The 16599-nt window shown below is 39.9% G+C and overlaps 2 protein-coding genes across 2 annotated transcripts; one reads left to right on the forward strand and one right to left on the reverse strand.

Moving 5' to 3' along the window:
* Nucleotides 1-15: 15 nt before the first annotated feature.
* On the reverse strand, nt 16-4580 carry gpx3 (glutathione peroxidase 3). The gene is made up of 5 exons (XM_044127625.1): nt 4361-4580; nt 2350-2500; nt 2142-2259; nt 1484-1583; nt 16-731 (listed from the first exon to the last, which is right to left on the reverse strand). The coding sequence occupies exons 1-5, from the start codon at nt 4541-4543 to the stop codon at nt 510-512; spliced, it is 774 nt and encodes a 257-aa protein (XP_043983560.1). The 5' UTR covers nt 4544-4580; the 3' UTR covers nt 16-509.
* A 1122-nt stretch (nt 4581-5702) lies between these two features.
* On the forward strand, nt 5703-16331 carry dctn4 (dynactin 4). Its single transcript, XM_044127626.1, has 13 exons — nt 5703-5893; nt 7407-7477; nt 7582-7760; nt 7893-7936; nt 8850-8957; nt 10120-10193; nt 12569-12681; nt 12765-12874; nt 12992-13065; nt 13367-13421; nt 13917-14024; nt 14951-15048; nt 15134-16331. The coding sequence occupies exons 1-13, from the start codon at nt 5759-5761 to the stop codon at nt 15351-15353; spliced, it is 1389 nt and encodes a 462-aa protein (XP_043983561.1). The 5' UTR covers nt 5703-5758; the 3' UTR covers nt 15354-16331.
* The last annotated feature ends 268 nt before the right edge of the window (nt 16332-16599 follow it).

The raw sequence follows: 16599 nt of genomic DNA on the forward strand, positions 1-16599 counted from the left end.
TTGTTTGTTTTTTTCCTTTTTGCTGTTGGCAAAAAGCACATGTGAGACTTTTTGTATTTGACTGGCTTAATAAATCTATTCTAAATGTCTTACCTTATTCACATTTTGTCTTTGTACTGCTGCAGGCTATAGAGTATTTACAACTGCTATTGTGCTGTTGAAGAAAAGTTTGCACATCAGCGTGGCTTTCTTAATGATTTATTGAAGCTTTAAAAGAAACAGGAAAAAAAAAAAAAGACAGATTTTGATGTAATGGCAAACAGTTCCTGGGTTGAGAAGATGCCATGGTGCTGTGGGATTGCAGGGCAGCTTGAATGCACTGAAAAGCTTTCCTGCACCCCCAGACTCAGAGGAGGCACCACAGAGTTCCTGTTTTCAAGCCTCCTCCTCATTCTACATGCCATCTTCGTGTACCGGAAACTGTCACACTACCATCCAATCTGCTTCGTCTCCTGTGCGTGAACTATTGCTACGTCACTTAAAACAACAAAATCAGGCACCCATCACTTCTAATTCTGCAATTTCTGCGTGTAGAGTCGAAGAAGGTAATTGCGGACGTCCGTTCGGACCGTAGACATGTTGACACGCGGGTGCCATCTCATCACCGCTTTTCCGTCGGGCCCCACCAGAAACTTCTCAAAGTTCCACTTGATGTCGTTGATTTTAAGAGGCTCCCAGAACAGCCGGCCGTAAGGGGCGCCAAAGTCGTCCCCGACTGGAGGGCAGGAGCGCTGGACGGCAGAACGTTGAGTAAATCAATCACGTGCACAAGAGAGAAAAATACATACCTAGAGGTTTCACGTGGCGTGTTTGCTGTGCTGCACAGCAGGAAGTGAGACTTCTAGTGGTGTTCTTTTAACAATGGCTTCCTTTTTGCCACTTCTCCATAAAGGCCAGATTTGCATTTCAGATGATGGAATCAACAGTCCTCAGTGTCCCAAGCTTGGGTTTTTGTTTTATAAGCCAATGCTGCTTTGATTAAAGTGCTCCACACCTTTATCCCTGACCTGCTGTGTTTCTTGGTCTTTAAGTTGTTCCCTCAATAATGTTCTTTTACCAAGCCTCTGAAGCCTTTATGTATTTATTTATGCCAAGATTGAATTGCACATTGGCTAACTTTATCTACCTTTAAATGGATGACTTTCCAAAGACAACTGGGTTGCACTGGGATTTATTTAGGGGTTTTATGGCAAAGGAGTTTCATACAATTCATCTCTAGTTGCAAAACAATAAAATAAAGTACTGTACAGTGAAGTATGTGGCTTTGACATAGTAAAATGCAAAAAGCTGAAGGCATTTGAAAATGTAGCCACATCGTAGTAAGCAAGAATAACAATTTGTTTTAATAATAATAATAATAAAAAAACAAAAAACAATACCTCTGAATATTAAATAGTGAGCTGTTCAAGGAACCTAAAGATTGGAATGCAGGATTCACAACTTAAAGGTTTTTTTTTCTTTAGTTTTAAAGCCTGGAACTTACCTTGAGGAACTTGAAAACCTGTTGCTCGTTCTTGCCATTCACATCAGCCTTCTCCATCAGCAGGAAATTTGGAACGAATCCGTTGCCTGGTCTGACGTACCTGGCATCCAGAAAGAAAGCGTCTCATCAGTGGTCGCGGCTCACAGCACTTTGCAGTTTGGCAGCTGCCCCAAAAAATCCCTCAGGCTGTTAAACTCCAGGATGTTATTCCAAAAACCTGTAATGATTTTTGGAACTGCAGACATAGCTTGTATGTGTGCAAAAAGAGGTCAAAAATAAGAAAGTTATTGAATTTCCAATAAGCAACTCTCTTGATTGCGTAGAATTTGATTGATAGAAGTTTTATCAAACTTTGGGAATCTGCAGAGATTCAACACTAGCTGAATCTCCCCAGATTCAGCTAGTGTCATGATCACTTACATAAATGTCCTTACTGAACTATAATTTAAGGGATTCTCACATTTTTACACTATTAGTTTCCTGGATTCAAAGATCCTTCTATGCAGCAGTTTGAGGAATCAAAACTTCCACCTGATGGCATTTACTTCAAACTTCTCTATCAGCTTTTTACACAATGTTCCTCTTTGTGACTGCCTCAAGTTTGACCTGCACAAAAAAAAAGAAAAAAGAAAAAAAAAAAGTGGAAGAGTTTTCTTACTTTAAGCCCGAAAGGATTTCACTTCTCGTCCCCGGCTCCTGTTTCCCAAACTGGTTGCAGGGAAAGCCTAGAATAGTGAGACCGAAGGGTTTCAGCTCCTCGTGCAGTGCATTCAGTTCTGAAAGGGAACGCCAGAAATAAAAAAACCAAAAAGACTTCAGATGGCGAAAGGAGTAATCCTGAAATAACAAAGCCGACAGTTGCGTACCTACATACTGAAAGGTCAATCCTCAGTATGTAGCGACATTGACAAAAAGGATGCTCTTGCCAGCGAAGTCGCCAAAGTTCACAGTGCGACTTCCATTTAGAGTCCTTGCATTGTATTGGTAGATGGTGCCAGCAGTGGACGGGTCGCACCACTGTGTGTACAGACAGGAGGTTAAAGAGTGTTTTGGCCGGAACAGCAAGTAATCCAAACAAAGGTACATCTGCGTCACCCACTGCTGCTAGTATTGATTTGTTTTTATGTGTTATGCAAATGAAAAAATAGCAATCTTAAATTCGGATTACTGTGACGGTCTGTACCTACCTTCGTAAACGCAAACGTTAGCGGTAAGAAGTTTCTTCCAGACTCTAAGTGTTAACGTAAACTAATTTAAACGCACGTCTGGGGCCACTGACCCTCAGTGATTCCATTATCATTTACCGAGCATAAATATCACATATTTAGCCCAACCCGTTTTGTTTTAAAAGGATCAAAAACGAATCACAATGTCTTGCCACAGTATTCATATCCCCTTCTATTTATCCCTCGTCTTTAAATACTTCCTCAGGCTTCATCAGGTTGGACTGTGAGCATTTATGAACAATATTTTCAAACTAATTAAGACTTTAACTGGGTCCTTTGAGCACAAGAATATGCATTGATCCAAACCGTTCCATTGTAGCTCTGGCTGTTTGGTTTGGGCCTTTGGCCTACTGGAAGGTGAACTTTTGGCCAGTCTTTTGCAGTCTCTTAACTGGTTTTCTTCCAGTATTGCTATGTATTTAGCACCATCCATTTTCCCATCAACTATGATCTACTTCCCTGACCCTGTTGGGGAAGAAAAATCATTCCTAGAGTATGATGCTGTCACCATGTGTCACTGTGTTAATACTAATGCTCAGGGAGCTTTCTTCCACACTCTATGATCTACATGTATGGAAAGAGTTTAAATTATCTCTGGTTGAGCTGGATTTTACTGAAGGGCAATGCATGCCACACTTTTGAATATTATTTGTGAACATTTTTCAAACACATTAAGCATGTAAAGAATTCACGACTTAATACATTGATTAGCTTGGGGTGTGTTACTTTAACAACACAGGAGATCTAAAGGCCCAAATTATTACATGAATTATGACGCTTATTGATCTAATGAACTCTGCTTTAACAAGACCACCAGCAAGAAGGGCAAAAACCTTCATCTTGATGGATCTATTGACGTCGTAATGTCTTGAGTTTCATCAGAACAGATGGTTCCTACCTGGTTTGACTTATCATTGCATACTGACTAATTCCTTATTTATCCGTTCACCTGGCTGCCAGGCAAATTTCCCTGTGGTGATAACCATGAAATAAAAAAGTGAAGTGAAATGTGTTTCCCCTTTCATATCGCTATTGTTTTGTGGACTGGGTGTCCCCCCCACTGCCAGCTGTCCTAATGCAAAATTAGTCCAGAGTCAACAGGAACTTTGCTCCATTACAAAAAGAAGCACAGCCTTTAACCAAAACACCTTAAATAATCTTAAAACAATCTTTTCAATCTTTTCAAGATCGTGCAGCTCATTGTTGATGATATCTTTCTTCAAAGCTAATTCAAATGATAGAGAGAGAGAGAGAGAGAGACAGAGAGAGAGATGAGAAATAGAGATTTTTGTGATGAAAATGTTTTGTCTTCTTTTGATGACTAGAAAAACATAATTATGCAAAATGCGGATTAAAAATGTACTAATACAGTTTAACAATCGCAAACACGTTATACTGATAAAATAAATTAACATAATTGGTAGGTGCTGGCATTTATGCCATCAATTATAGGCGATAAATGGCATCAAATATCTGATGAGATGCCTGACAGATCCTGCTTTTACTCTTAAATAAACAATAAATGCTTACTAAATCTCAAAAAGCAACAGGGCGCAGGTGTGAGCGCTGTCAGACAATAGCAAAAACAAAAATGTCGTCAGGCTTCAGGCTATTGAATTTGTCTGCGCACACATTTCCCATCAACAGATACCTGCACGAAGTCGGTTCCGCAGGCGGCGAAGGGTCGCAGCAGAGCGAGCAGCAGCAGCAGCGGCGGTGAGAAGGGCCGCATGACGCCGTCTATCCACGACACTGTGACCGCTCTCTGTGGATGTCTCCCAGCTTCCCCCTCCGGGGAAATAAACATCCGTGGCAGGGGGCGGAGGGCTGTCATGACGCCATCTGCTGACGGACACGGATAGTAGCCAAACATGAATGAATGAATGAATGAATGAATGAATGAATGAATGAATGAATGAATGAATGAATGAATGAAGTTTGGTTGAGATGATTTGGATAAAAATAAAACAATTAGTAGTTATTTAAAAATAACAGTGAAATGCAATTGTCAGTTTCAATGAGCGTTTGACCCAGTTTCTCTAAATGCAACATGCTGAAGTTGTTTCCCCCCTAAACACAGAGTTTTGTTTTGTTTTGTTGTTTTTTTCTTATTCAAGGATCATTTTGTCTTGTTTTGGGATCAGCGGTTTCCATAGCGAGTTGCCACTGACCATGTGCCCCGTGGGAAGTTGACAAGCCTCTTTGCATGCCTGTCAGAGCACCTCAGTGGCTTTATCTGACATCACAGTAATGGGAGAGATATCTCACTGCCACTTTAAAATGACTATAGAGAAGAACAGAGATGCCCCAGGCCAAGAAACTGCCCTAATGCTTAGTAGGGATAATGCTGTGTCAATATATAATTGATCATAAAAATGAACATATTTTTGAACAATTTTTTTAGTACCAGTTTTCAAAAACATTTAAGTAACTTATATTACTGTATTCCATGAACTAGAGTACCCAGAAAACCCACACATGTTCAAATTGAGCCACTGTGCAGCCCTGTTTTCATTTTACAGTAATGTAGTTGTAAACTTTGTGCTGTTCTATGACATAATAAACTTGTGAAATACATATGAGTGTCTTGTCATGATTTGACGGCATCTTAAAAGGTCAAGTTTTGCAAGGCACTGTGGCTTAAAGCCCAACCAGAAGCTGGAGTTGCAAACAAGGAAACTGATGTGTACTGTTTTTGCAAAACATCAGATGGACTTTATCCTGAATGGAACAAGAATAATAATGCTTAATAACAATAAATTATTAATAATAAATATTAATAATAATTAATAATGCTTATCAGCTGACTGAAGGTAATATCAATAAATTCAAATGAATTAAATTACGATTTGGTGGGGAAATTATGCTCGAAGCCGATCTTACACTGAAAGAAGTAACCCATAATTTTGCATTTCTGGGTCAACTGGCCTTCAGTGTATTGATGTAGTTTTAATGTTCACCACTGGAGGGCAATGGTAAACCGTTAGCCCTAACAGTGACAAATAGAACGCAGTGGAACTGTCGGTGAGCCCAGCGACGCCGGTGAAAGATGGCGTCTCTTCTGCACCCAGACAGAGTAGTCTATCTGGTTCGTGGACAGAAAAGGATTAGAGCCCCCTTATCTCAACTTTATTTTTGTCGCTACTGTAGCGAGTTAAGGTCGCTAGAATGTGTGTCTCATGAGGTACGTTGTTTTTTTTCTCCCTTCGACAGCGGGTAACTGCTTTGTTGTTAGCCGAGCTGCTTGTCGCTGTGACAGAGGGGCGGGACTTGTTGACTTATCGCGCAGATTGAATGGCTAAGCGCCTTGTCATTCAACTGGTTTTCCTGGTTTTCCGTAATTTTATTGGCTGGACGGATTCACTTCCGTTAGAGTTAGCGTCATGTAGCGCAAACAGGCTAGGTAGTTTAAGCTATACTTTAATCTTGATGTAAGACAATTTATATAACTGAAAAAAAATATATATTGTCTGTACCACAAGAAAATTAACCCATTTATAATAAACGTTGGCTGGCTTTGTTATCAGTTATGCCATCTTATTTAGGAAACGTAGCTTCGTAAAGAGGCCAATTGTTGGTAACACCACACCCAGAGACGCTACACTGCTTCACTCTTCCAACGGATCTTAGGGGTTTCTATGCAACTATCTCATAATGTTTAATAATAAAAAATAAAAAATACACATGTTATTCCTAATAGCGAAATAAATAATAAATTAATAAAGACGCATGGATACAACGTCAGCCACATGTTTTGTTGCCTCTTAATATATGAAAATCCTAAAAATATTTATATTTTTATTTGCTTTAAATAATCTCATACTGAACATTTTAGAAATATTCAACCTTTAACTAGAGTTTATTTATTTAGTGGGGGAAACAAATCCTAAGTTAGGAAGTAATTGTTTAACAATATTATTAATGGTATAACTATTGGTACACCTAACAATCCCTTTATAATCATTGTAACTACATATTTATTATGTAAACTTTTGTAAAAGGATCAATTTCTAAGAATTTCCAATTAATATTCCTTGGTCAGTCATTTACCAGGGCTGTAAATTTTACCTGACACTGCCTCTTTTTTATTGTTGCCTCCAAGTTAGACATAGACCAGAGTATATCTTGCAAACACACAGTGAGAAGGATTTTAAGGCATAGAAAACATATCAAAAGATGGTTCTTAAAGAACTTCTTCACTCCATTAAATCCAAAAGTATTCATAACTCGAGGAGATTTAAACATTTTCTCTTTATGCAACCATCAAGTTTGAAATTTGATTTCACATTAGATCGGTATCTCTCAAAATATAATAAAAGAAATGCCATTAAAACATAAATATGTAGAACTTGTTAAACAGGGCTGGGGCTCAGTTGAGACTAAGATCAAGTGGTAACAAATTCCAAGTGGGTTTGGTATGAAGCAAAAGAAGAAGATGTGGGAAAGCACCTCATGGCCACTGTTAGATGCTAGACATTTTGGTCAAGTTGTAAGAAATGTTCAAATAACTGAATATACATAGATTTAAACAGTGAAAATGTTCATTTAAAGTTTGGAAGTTATCCTAAAGGTCCATAAATATGGCAGGAACTGTACACAAAGTTCAAACAAATTACAACAATTGAGAATGATTTTCTTGCTGATGCTATTCACAGATAAACTGACTCCCCTGGTCTTTCTCTGACTCTGTCAATTAGGTGGACTCCCATTACTGTCCTAGCTGTCTGGAGAACATGCCGTCTGCTGAAGCTAAGCTGAAAAAGAACAGGTTTTTGATCATCTAGTACTTGTTCTACTACTACCAGTATTACTCTCTGGAAATGTATTTTGTATCAATCGTTGATCCACTTTTATCCCTTGGCTCTGATATAGGTGTGCAAATTGCTTTGACTGCCCATGTTGCATGCACACTCTGTCGACTCGGGCCACTAACATTCCAGCTCCTCTGGCTGACGATCCTACCAAGACAACGATGAAGAAAGCCTACTACCTGGCCTGCGGTTTCTGTCGCTGGACCTCCAGAGACGTAGGAATGGCTGACAAATCAGTTGGTAGGCATTTATCCAATTTTCACATTAATGGGGTCGGCATTTTGTTAGCTTTGGGGACACCGCAATTATCAGTTGTAAATTTGCGTTATGACCACTTAAGTCTGATGTTTTGGAGCATTTTGTCTGTTGCAGCCAGTGGTGGATGGCAGGAGCCAGAAAACCCCCACGGTCAGCGGGTAAGTTGTACCCTGTGGTCACTTGAGCACTCTTGAGTTACTCACATGTTCCGTGGTCACACACTGCATTCTTTTGAATACTTCTCTGAGAACGTTACATCCACACATTCATAGCTGAAGGCAAATGCAAACTCTGTTGCTGGAACTTTGGGTTCAGATTCAGCACAAATAACAAATAATTTATTTTCCATTTATTTACAGCGAAGTTCCAGACAGAGTGGGCAGTCACATGTTTTGTTCAGCTGCAGAGACTTCGGTTACCAATAAGCTGTTAAAATCATATTAAAAGTTTGTCAACTACATTTTTTTTTTCAGTAAAGGAGTTTAGCAAATGATCAAAATTATTATTTTTCATGTGGATGTTTGGAAAAGTACATTTCCATTCAAGTTAGTTGTTTAAATATAGAAGGAAGCTGGGCTTGCAACCAGCAGACTTAAAGTGGATGGTTCTCAAGCTGGAATCATTATTACAGGATTTTCCTATACCCTTAAAAGTTTTACATTAATGTGTCTAAAACGAAGTCCTTAAATTGTAGCTTTTTTGGCATCTGCCATTGGTAAGTGTAAATATGTCACCTGTTGGCTGGCTGGCCATTTGTCTTTGCCACTGGCTCAGTTCTGTTGCCAACCTGTCAATGCATTTTGCATAAAAAAACTCTTGGCACTAATACAGTATAAAATATGCAATCTTCTTCTTCTTCTTCTTCTTCTGTACATCAAGCTAATGTTCTTCTGTACATCTCTGTCTTGACACAGGTCTTGAATTTGATGCTAAATGGCCATAAAAAGTCTTAAATCTGTGTTGGTGAAAGCTGCAAAAACCCTGTGTTATGGTCTTGAAAGCTTGTGTTTTGTTTAAAAATTCACAAGGCATACGGTGACCTGCCTGTGGATGACTTTTCGTTTGCCACAGATCTCCAAGCTGATTGAGTATTACCAGCAGCTCGCCCACCGAGAGAAGCAGGAGAGAGACAGGAAGAAGCTGGCAAGGAGACGACAGTGCATGCCCCTGGCATTCTCGGTACTCTGCTCCCCCCTGAGAGAGACGCTTTCACGCAACTCTTTCCAAAAATGTCACATCTTTTTCTTTAACCTTTTAAAATGTCAAACGGCAGTGGTGTCATTTGTTTTGTTCTCACTGAGATCAACAGTTAAAGATCTGATCCACTGCAGCTCGGTCTCAGGTTTAGGTAGAGCGGGTGTCACTGAGTGCCAGCATACTTTTTATTTAAAAAAGGAAGAATTGTTGTGGTTCACCAGTGACTCTGTTTCAGCTCTGATTGAAATACTGACGCTGTGTCCATCCATTTCTGATGCTTTTTGTGACCGAGTATCAAAACAGCCTCCAGCTTGTCTGTGGTGATCAAAATGGAAAATGTTTTATGTAGATATCATGTTTGTGTACTCCTGCTCTTTGCTTTTAAAGCTAGCTACATTAACACCCATTAATTCAAACCTGTGCTTCCTGTTGTATGTTGTGACCTCTTAAGATGTCCTGCGGTTCCACTTTGCCATCTCAAATGATCTGTTTCTGTTGCAGTCGCATGTCACCAAATGCCATTAATGTTTTTGCTTGATTGCTTCTATTTCACCTTCTCTCCTTTTTTCCCCCCTCCTTTGCTTATGCACTCTGATATTTTGGTTTTTACCCCCCAGCAACACACTATTCATGTGGTGGTGAGTTATACTTTCACAATTTGGGTAGTCTTGCCTATTACAGTTGCACTTTTATCTCTTTCCTTGTTAACACTGTCACTGAGAGACCTCACAGATCACATGAATGTCTCCTTGGGTAAATTCAGCTTAGATTCACACAAGGAGAGCTTTATGTTTGCATCTTAACATCTGTTTATTTGGAAGGGGGAAAAAAAGCATTTAAGCCTAATTAAGTCAAGAAAATCCCCCCCCTTGTCTTCCTCCAGCTGCTCCGTTCTGTGTTCCTTGTCTTTCACAACAAGATATAAAAACTCTATCTGGCTTATTTATTGTCTTTAATGTAAAAAAAAAACCCTTTTCTTTCTTTCTGTTTTTGTTAAGAGCTGACATGGACTTATCTCATAGACAGAGGATTTATCTTGTAGAAAAATAGCCATAGATTAATTTCATAAATCATTGTGACTCCCCCGTAGTTGTCTTTTGGCAGTCTGCCTGATCGTGTTTTTTCTCTGTCCGAATTCACCCAGGAAAAATACGGCCTTGGAACCAGACTGCATAGGCAGAGACCTGGAGCCCCTATAGCCACTCTGGCTGGACTTAGGTGAGTTATCTCTTATCAAATCAGAAGAACGCTGCGACTTTTGCCTCCTAGAGTTAAACGTTTTCATAGTTGTATGACCTCAGGGGAATTGTTATGATTCTGCTCAGTAACTACACTTGCATGTCCCCACATCATAATGACTTAGACAAATGTTTTACCTTTCAACAACATTGGCTTTAGGGGTGAAACAATTATCAATTAATTTAGCGATTGATTAATCGTAAAGGAAGTATAGACTGTCAAAGACTGTCAAAAAGGTATATTTGCTCTGGTTCAAATTCACTAAAGGAATGCTATCTTATTGCATTTAGGTAATAAAATGTTTACTGTCTTATTTAAAAAAGGAATTGAATCATTTGCGTTCTTGCATCTTTTAAATGAAAACATGCAGAATACGGCCATTTTTTAAAAAATCCGATTACTTTATTAATCGTCAGAATAATTGAATAGAATAATCGGCTACTTAATCTTTAGTTACAGTCCTAGTTGGTTTAATTATTTTATCAGAAATTTTTTCAACATAGTCAACAGCTAAGATGATGTTGGAGCATCACCTTAGGTAAACACAGTTACAACTTAACTTAATAATTAATTACTAATTGGTTGGGTTAAAGCTAGCAGACCAGTTAGAACTGGTCATGCTTTCATTCCATGGTCTACACGGGATTTTTACATTTACCGATTGGCTGAAACGTCCCAGCACATAATTGGGAGCAGAAGTGGCTCCATCAGTATTACTAACCTGAGCCTTCTCAGGAAGGAGCTACAAACCCTTCACCACTTTGAACCGTAAAGGTTATTATGGGGCTGTTATTAGGAGTTTAGTGTTGTCAAATGGTACAAAGTGGGGGGGGGGGGGAACCAGGAGCTACAGCTGTTACCCAGCAATCTTTTAATATTAGTCTTGTCAATGTTCTGTTATTTGGACTCAACAACTTCAAGTGTATTTAGTGCACTAAATGTGGCCTGCATAAGCAACATGGTGCAGAGCTCAGTCAGATATTGGGAAAATCCCAAACACAAAGTATCAGCGTGGTGCCTATTTTGTCATTTCATTGTATCAGCTTCAGTTCTTCATAAAGGGTGGGATCAACTCTAGTGGACTGTGTGCAGAAAACTAAAGTTCTTCACACCAACTTCGCTCTTTCGTGTATTACTTTGTTCAAAGTTGTGCAGTGTTGTTGGAACAGGAAGTGGCCACCCTCAAACAGTGTCCAAAGAATGTGGACATGTTGAGGCATTAGTTTCACTGGAACTAAGGGACCAGAAAACAGCCCATAATCTCTTCTGCGCCAGACCTTTCCTTTCTGTCACCACAGCTAGCAAACTGCAGGGCGTTGAGTGCTGTTTTCCTGGCAACTGCTAAACCCAGAGTCATTCATTGGATTACCAGATGGAGAGGCGCGATCTGTCTCTTCACAGAGCACATCTCTATTGCTCCAGCGTCCAGTAGCTGTGGGATTGATATCACTGCATTCAATGGTTTGCGTCGTACTTGGCAGCATACAGCCCATAATCCAGGTGGATCAGGATGCACGATGTGGAAGGACAAAGTGTTCTGTAATGGGGGGTTTATGGTTATGTGTTTAATTCCGAGCTTTGATCTGAAAGGGGACGAAGCAGGTGTGTCCAAAATGCAGCTCAGGGTCTATTTTTGGCACTTGAAATGATTTTATGCAGCCTCCCTGCATAATTGTGAAATGATACAAGTTTAAAAAAAGAGTAAGCAGAGTCCAGTTGTTGTAGCTAGACCACAAGACCAAAGTTTTATACTTTGGTTTATTTGCCAAAGTAGAAAACAATCGATCAAAATTGGGAAACTGTGTGTATTTTTAAGTATACCAACTAGGACCCATTATCCCTGCTGCCACCTTCCTGCCTTAAATGAATTAAAGATTATTAGGCTTCTGCAGGACTTGTTGACATACTGAGGAGGCAATGCAAGCATTTAAATCGTCTCTGTTGGAGCAGAGATGCAGCCAAAACCTGAAGGACAAAGATTGAAAACCACTGACCAAGAACCTTTTGATCTTTTAATTTGTTTAACGTTGAGCAGCAACAACTGGGAGAGGGACAATGGTGGATTATTATAATTTTTTGCCTTGAAGCCACTCCAGTGGTTCCTCTGGCATCGCAGTAACTCAGCACTGTCAATTGAAACTGCGCTAAAATATTTTTGTTGTTTTAAAACCTAACTTTTGAAAACATTGACTCCTATCTTGTTTAAAGGCTGTCAGTCTAAAATGTTTGTGTCCCTACGGTAAACCTCCCCCCCCCCAAAAAAAACCGGGTTGTTTCTTATCAGTGTGAAACAGTTTGTGTAGTTTTATGTCTCGTGTCTCGATACACGTTAAGTGTTTGTGTTTCTTAACCAGCCTTAAAGAGGGTGAGGACCAGAAGGAAATCACAATCGAACCCGCTCAGGCCCTTGATGAAGTGGAGCCCCTGCCTGAGGACTGCTACACCAGACCCATCAGTTTACCCGAAGGTAGGATTTTTGTCAAAGAAGCACCTCTTGATCACCTTGCGACGGTGGCTGAGGAGAATCTGCGTCTGTCGGCGTGTGTGCAGTGACCACGCTGCGCCAGCGGCTGCTGCAGCCGGACTTCCAGCCTGCAGGAGCTTCTCAGCTCCACCCCAGACACAAACACCTCCTGATGAAGCGTTCGCTGCGCTGCAGGGTCAGTGCGGCTCCGCTATTCTGCGGCTCTCTAATGGTCTTATTTATTTTTCTTTAGGGGCGGAGGGATGCTTGATCTAATTTGTAAAACATCGTTTTTCTTAATTGCTTTCCTCAGAAATGCGAGCACAACCTGAGCAAGCCAGAGTTTAATCCAACTTCAATCAAGTTCAAAATTCAGCTGGTGGCTGTGTGAGTAGTTGTCGGCGTGTGTGTGAAGTAAATCAGCCTCAGGCTCGATTAGGCTAATCTGGGAAAAATTGATTGTGCAATACATGTAAATACATGTTCTAGCACATGGGTTTAAAGAAATATTGTTCTGGAAATTAAGCAAATTTCAGCTCTAAATACTTGATTAAAGTCAGGCAGAAATGATTTGATTTCAGTTGAAAAAATTTAATTAATAATTTAACAGTTCAGTGACCTGCGAATTGTTAACAGAGTGTGGATGTTTGGCTGTCAGTGAAGTGGTTGCTCTGTTTTCCTCCATTAGGAGCTACATCCCTGAAGTAAGAATAATGTCCATTCCAAATCTCCGATTCATGAAGGTCAGTTTCTGCCCTGGTTTTGTCCATCTGTGTCACATTCTTAAGAAAAAAAAAAAAAAAAACATCAGATTCTCAGCTAACTGGAAACTGTAAACCAGGATCATCTCCATTTTTAAATGTGAAAAGTTTCACCTGTTTTTGTTTTTTGTTTTTTTTTCCAATTGTGTTTCATGTTAATGACCGACGTTGATAGAATTGTAATCGTTTTTTATTTTGTTTCTCATTTAACGATAAGCAATATTGGGAAATAATGTTATGTTACGCACCGAATAACAAGTGGCAATTTAGTTAACTAGTCTAAAATCAGTATAAGATGCGAAGCGTGTCCTCATCTTCAGCACAGATTCACTGGTCAAGAACATGTTGTTTGTCTGGAAAATTGTGGAAAATTTCCTTTAGTAAACCACTTGAAATCGACTGTGGAAAACAGATGAGAGACATTGTTATTAGATACAGTCGGTGACATTGACTTTCCTTTTCTCTTTGCTGTTATAGGAGAGTCAGGTGCTGCTAACCCTGACCAACCCGGTGGAGAACATTACTCATGTCACACTGGCTGTTTGTGAAGAAGACGATCCTGATGATATTAACAGCACTTCCAAGGTATGTTTTGATTCTGCTGTCGCCAAGTTGTTTGAATGAAACTGCCGTTAGATGTTTAATCGTCGCGGATTAAACAAGGTAAACATTAGACTGCAAGTGTTGATTTCATCAAACCAGTTGGTTGGTAGAGTGGTTCCAGGTCAAGCTGAGTTACTTCCCCCAATAAATCAACAAAAGGGTAAATTTACACTTTTGTTCTCGTGGCTCTTTCTGGATGCTCATTTCACCTCTGTGGCCAAAAATCATGTTTGTCCAACAAATCTTTTTTTTTTATCAGTTTTCTGAATTTAGTTGATTTTCTGGCACTTCTTCAAGAAACGGAAAGTCTTCAACTCATTCTAACATCGTACTCTTTGTATAGCCTGGAAATAGATAGCCTCGGTAGGTGGGTCAGTTTCTGTGAGGCGGGACAGTTTGGGTAACATGGAGCCGCCGGCTGAAACGAAGCGTCTTCATGGCCTATTTTATTTTATAGTACGACAAAATAAAATCTAAAGGTTTCTCATATTTAAGATCAAGGTAATATCTGTTGCCCTTTCAGCTAAAAATGAAATATTGAGTCTTTCAAAAGGATTTATTTAGTAGTTGCTTCCTTAGAAATTTAAATTCAATGCGAGAACATTTTATAGTTATTCTTAATCTCTAGAATTTAGGAGGAGTTTCAACATTCGCTAGATGTATTTACATAAAATGTTCTCGATTGCTGTGTTGAAAGATGTTTAGCAAGAGTTTATACAGTTAATGTAATTATTAAAAGGACAAGTACCCGGCCTTTTAAAATGTCCTTTATTGTTAGAGTCTCTGATTTGTTTTTTTGTCATTTAACATTATGAAGTGTACCATTAAAGAACACCTCCTTTTTTTATTTCACTAGAAACATTTATGGAAAGTTTCATTATTACATTTGAAACTTGTTTCCTGTGCAGGTTCTTGTTCCCAGTAAGGAACTGGTTTTGGCAGGGAAGGATGCTGCAGCCGAGTACGACGAACTGGCAGAGCCTCAGGACTTCCAGGATGATCCAGAGTGAGTAAACGACACTGATCTCTCACACACACACACACAAAATCAATGCAGAACTCTCTAACTTATCGCTGTCCTTTTTCTCCAGCATTGTCGCCTTCAGGAAGTCCAACAAGATTGGTTTCTTCATCAAAGTGGTCCCTCTGAAAGAAGAGGACACGGATGTCACCGTTTCATTTAGGATGCGTCACGACTTCCGTAACCTCGCTGCTCCCATCCGGCAGAGCGAGGAGGGGGGCGACGCCGCTCACGAGGCCGTTTGGCTCACTCATCATGTAGAGCTGAGGCTGGGGCCGCTCGCTCCCTGAGTGCAAATAAAAACCTATAGCGTTCCTCAACTGGTCTGCTAAAAACGAGCGTTCGTTTAGTGGAAGCTGACGGAAGTTGCTTTTGTTTTATCTTACCTGACGTCACCAGTGGTTGCACAATAACCTTCATCTGCATCTTAGCTCGGCGTTAAATTATAGGAAAGTACTGTTGACTGCTGCATCGGTTTCATGTCTTTTTAAATGATTGTTGTGCTGCTCCATGGCAGGTTACGTTTCACTACATCAGCCTTTCTCTGCCTAAACACTATACAGTCTATTAGTACGAAGCAGCGTCTGCGTGGGAGGTTAGGAAGTATTAATGTTGTGCTTACAGTGTTTTCTTTATTTCCTCTGTCTGGTTATAATTCACCGTAACGCCGAGATGGTGCGAACTGTTGGGACTGAAACCAGCGAGCAGAATCACGAGAGACGAGAACCATCTGAAAAGAGTCGCCGCCTCTGCTCCGTTTGCGTCTGCGTCTTTGTCGGCATCATTCTCCGAACATACCTGCCTATATTTCACTGTTGTACAGGAATCTTATTTCAATCGCTTCGTACAGAATAACCACTTACCATTTACGGTTCACTGACTAAAACGTCTCGGTGCTTTTAGCAGCTCATTGAAAGCGTACACAGGCTATTAATCTGAGATCACCTCCAGTTTATGCACCCGGATTTATCCGCCATTTTACAGGACTGATTAAAGGTAACCTCGTCTCTGTTGCCCACCTTCAAATGTAACTGCCTCCATTAAGCTACGCGGAGGTCGAGAAAATAGTTTTAGGTGCAAAAAACTCATCATGTGTTTGTACTTGAAAACTTCTCCTCCTCTTGGTTGGCAAGCATTACTGACAAGCCTGTGAGTGGATGTTGTGCATAACTGTCCCATGTGTTATCCTTGGCAAAAAAAAAAAAAAAAAAAAAATAGAGCTGTACATCCATTAATCTGCTCTACTGGCTAATAAATTAATAACATGCTGTAATGGATCTATTTGCTTTTTATGGTAACAGTTAAGGCGACCTCCATTATTCAATCAGGTGCTCTTTTATTTAATTTTTTTTCTTATTTCATTTTACTTTATGGATTATCTCCACACGCGGTGCACACAATAAAATCATTCGACCGGAATTATGAAGGATGTAGCTTCATTAATTACTGCTCACTTTGTTTTTGCTTTCAATTAATTTCAGAGTGAGAGTGTGGCGCACCTGAAGCTGAGCCGAACTCCTAAGTAGGAAAAGTCTC

The sequence above is a fragment of the Gambusia affinis genome, linkage group LG09, assembly GCF_019740435.1.
Source record: "Gambusia affinis linkage group LG09, SWU_Gaff_1.0, whole genome shotgun sequence".
Classification (NCBI taxonomy): domain Eukaryota; kingdom Metazoa; phylum Chordata; class Actinopteri; order Cyprinodontiformes; family Poeciliidae; genus Gambusia; species Gambusia affinis.